Source organism: Myiozetetes cayanensis, unplaced genomic scaffold, assembly GCF_022539395.1.
Source record: "Myiozetetes cayanensis isolate MyiCay16 unplaced genomic scaffold, myiCay2020 scf5-8, whole genome shotgun sequence".
Taxonomy (NCBI): domain Eukaryota; kingdom Metazoa; phylum Chordata; class Aves; order Passeriformes; family Tyrannidae; genus Myiozetetes; species Myiozetetes cayanensis.
This window is the reverse complement of record NW_026087742.1, coordinates 115,002,766-115,006,479: the sequence shown is the minus strand read 5'-3', so window position 1 is coordinate 115,006,479 and position 3,714 is coordinate 115,002,766. Positions and strand designations below refer to the sequence as shown.

The 3,714-nt window shown below is 47.6% G+C and overlaps 1 protein-coding gene across 1 annotated transcript; it reads right to left on the bottom strand.

The window, feature by feature from the left end:
• Positions 1-2,700: 2,700 nt before the first annotated feature.
• CLDN14 (claudin 14) lies at positions 2,701-3,393 on the bottom strand. Its single transcript, XM_050332884.1, has one exon. The coding sequence runs from the start codon at positions 3,391-3,393 to the stop codon at positions 2,701-2,703; it is 693 nt and encodes a 230-aa protein (XP_050188841.1).
• Positions 3,394-3,714: the final 321 nt, after the last annotated feature.

Below are 3,714 nucleotides of genomic sequence, written 5' to 3'. Positions count from 1 at the left end.
AGTGCTGTCGTTGACCTTCAGCAGTGCAGCAAAACCCTCTGCCACAACTCAAATCCCCACAGAACAAATGGCAAAGGGGATCAGCCCCAAAAATGAAGGTTTGGGATGAAAAGCTCCCAGTTCTGGAGGTGCTACAAGGTAATAATAGAGTGGCAAACAGGCTTTTTGTTGGCCAAATTAAAGCAGTTACCTCACAGGTCTTGTTATTACTTTTTCTTTTTCCATAACAGGAATCCAGCATTTTAATTTCTTGTGATGGTTTTATACCAGAATTTGTGTGATTGGGATTTCACTATAAGATGCAATGGGAGGGATGGGCTTCTTTGTTCATTATTTTGATTTTTAATTGGTTGAACACGCCGTGGAATGATTTCATTTTGCCAGGATTTTAGAAGGGAATGCCTTGATTTGCTATTCCTGCCGGGCAGTGATCACAACCCGTGAAGGACACGGGAGCTGCCCTGAATCCTGGACGAATGGAAGTTCCCCAAAACCCACTGGAGGAGGTGGAAATATCCATGTTAACCCTAATGCACCTTCAGCCAGGACTACAGGGAAAAAATATGAGGACTGAGCCTAAGAAATGAGCCCATTTCATTCTGTAGGATTTGGGAATAGGGTCCTAGGAATTGTTTTTCCAGTGTCTGTGCACAGATTGCTAATTCTGCCCAAGAGCTCAATGCTCATTAAGTTCTGATAATTTTTCTTTTTAATTTATTTTAGTGAATATTTTAACATCAGACATCCAGTTTCATTCTAGCACTGACACTTGTAAAACACCCAGCTCGGAGCCACGGAGGTGGTTTCTCTCCCTGGCGATGCACGTTTCAAAAACGTGCTGAAATTTGATTTTTGATGAGGTCAAAACATTGCAGCGCCACTTAAAATATTGGCCAGAACAGCCTGTCAAGCACATCTGTCACAATGCTCTTGAAATCCGTGTTTCAGGGGGCTGTGAAAAAGCAAACAGTGAAGTCAGAGTAAAATTAGTACCTTGTCACGAGGAAACATTCGTGCCTTATGGAAATGAGAAACCGAGCAGGCAATCACTGCTGAAAATCCCTGTGTATCCCACCAAATTCCACGGTTTAGGCAAAGCAGCAGCTTTTGTTGGGAAAAAAACAACGAGCTGTGGCCAGTTCTGCTTCGGTGCTGGTTGAAGGGCACAAACTACAACCCAAAATACCACTTTTAACAGAAATGCCCTTGAAACACCTGCCTGCAAAGCCCTGATTGAAGGTTGGCAGGTCTGGGGATGTCGAAACCTCCTTTGTATTTATTCCCAAAAAACCCTTCTCCAGAAAGAAAGGAGAGGAAGAAACAGACAGTGGTAAACTTTGTGTCACAACCCTTCTGAACTCAAAGTACAAATTCAAAGTGTAAATTCGAAGTGTAAGTTCGAAGTATAAATTCAAAGGATAAATTTGAAGTGTAAATTCAAAGTATGAATACAAAGTATGAATTCAAAGTATGAATATAAAGTATGAATATGAAGTATGAATTCAGTGTAAATTCTGTGTAAATTCAAAGTATGAATTCAAAGGATAAATTCAAAGTTTGAATTCAAACTGTAAATTCAAAGTGTAAATTCAAAGCGTAAATTTAAAGTGTGAATTCGAAGTGTGAATTCAAACTGTAAATTCAAAGTATAAACTCAAAGTGTAAATTTAAAGTGTAAATTCGAAGTGTGAATTCAAACTGTAAATTCAAAGTATAAACTCGAAGTGTAAATTCAAAGTATAAATTCAAAGTGTGAATTCAAAGGATGAATTCAAAGTGTGTATTCAAAGTATAAATTCAAAGTGTGAATTCAAAGGATGAATTCAAAGTGTGTATTCAAAGTATAAATTCAAAGTAAAGTACAAGTTCAAAGTAGGAATCCGAAGTGTGAATTCAAAGTATAAATTTGAAGCGTAAGTTCAAAGCGTAATTCAAAGTACGAATTCAAAGTGTCAATCCAGAGTTATCTCAGCTTTGTTTGGTGCCACGCGCAGAACTCCTCAGGCAGCTCCGTCCCGCTGGCTGATGGTGGGGAGCTCACACGCAGTCACTCAGCCTGGATCTCGCTCAGCCTGGATCTCACACAGCCTGTATCTCACACAGCCTGTGTCTCATCTCACACGTAGTCGCTCAGCCTGTATCTCACATTCAGCCTGTATTTGTATCTCACATGCTCAGCCTGTATCTCACACTCAACCTGCATCTCACAATCTCACATGCAGTCGCTCAGCCTGTATCTCACACGTTGTATCTCACACGTTGTATCTCACACGTTGTGTCTCACACGTTGTATCTCACTCAGCCTGTATCTCACACGTTGTATCTCACACGTTGTATCTCACTCAGCCTGTATCTCACACGTTGTATCTCACACGTTGTATCTCACACATTGTATCTCACACGTTGTATCTCACTCAGCCTGTATCTCACATGTTGTATCTCACACATTGTATCTCACACGTTGTATCTCACTCAGCCTGTATCTCACATGTTGTATCTCACTCAGCCTGTATCTCACATGTTGTATCTCACACATTGTATCTCACTCAGCCTGTATCTCACACGTTGTATCTCACACGTTGTATCTCACACGTTGTATCTCACTCAGCCTGTATCTCACACGTTGTATCTCACACTCAGTCGCTCAGCCTGTATCTCACACGTTGTATCTCACTCAGCCTGTATCTCACACGTTGTATCTCACACGTAGTCGCTCAGCCTGTACCCGCCGTGGCTCTCAGATGTCAGGGAAGGGGCAGGGTTTCCCTCGCAGGCAGCGGGTGGTGAGCAGGAGGGATCAGTCCGGAGCTGGAGAGCCACCCCATCGCCACGACACCAGGCGGGCGAGCACAGCAAGGCTCCCCCCAGCAGCGTCAGCAGCGCCGAGGCGAAGCCCAGGTACAGGGCCTGGCCCAGCTCGTACCTCACCCCGCCGGGCGGCGCGGGGTTGTAGAAATCCATCACCGCGTCGTTGGCGCTCCAGGACACGGGCACGAGGCAGAGCAGGCCGGCCACGAGGAACACGGTGCCGCCGGAGACGGCCAGCGAGGCCTTGGCGGGGTGGGCGTCGGCGCAGCGCGTGCAGCGCATCCCCGGCAGGGCCACGGCGCAGGCCAGCGCCGACAGGCAGCACGACGCCACCATCATGGCCCGCGCGGCACGCAGGTCGGGCGGCAGCGCCAGCTGCGAGCGGTGGGCCTGGCACTGGAAGGCGCCGGTGCCGTGCCACGCGCACTCCATCCACAGCCCCTTGGTGTGGGACACGGCCGTGACGACGGCGGCGCCCACGTGGGCCGTCCGCCACCAGTGGGGCAGGAGGGTGGTGATCAGCGTCCCGAGCAGGCCCAGCAGGCTGAGGGAGAAGCCGAGTAACTCCACGGCCCAGCTCGCCATGGTGAGGTTTGTGCTGCCTCTCCCTCTTCAGTGAGGCGCCTCCACTCGAGTTCCTTCGGAAGACGCGGGCTTTCCTCGGCGGATCCGCGGCTGTTTTGCTTTGACGCCTCCTGCCCTCCTAATAAAAGGTAATTGAGGGAAAAAAGAAGTTAATTATTACCCAATCCATCGCCTCTCCAGCCAGTGAGCTGCATTCCGGGTCCAGTCAGTGCGATAATTAGCATAGTTATCGCTGTTAATCGTACTTTCGTGGAAGTAATGGGAAAAGCGAGCTTGCCTCTCCACTTACATAAACAGCCTGCTGCTGCCCACTGGGAAGAG

Excerpts from the sequence above, each read along its gene's own strand:
- CLDN14 (XM_050332884.1), bottom strand. The coding sequence starts at position 3,393 with ATGGCGAGCTGGGCCGTGGAGTTACTCGGCTTCTCCCTCAGCCTGCTG.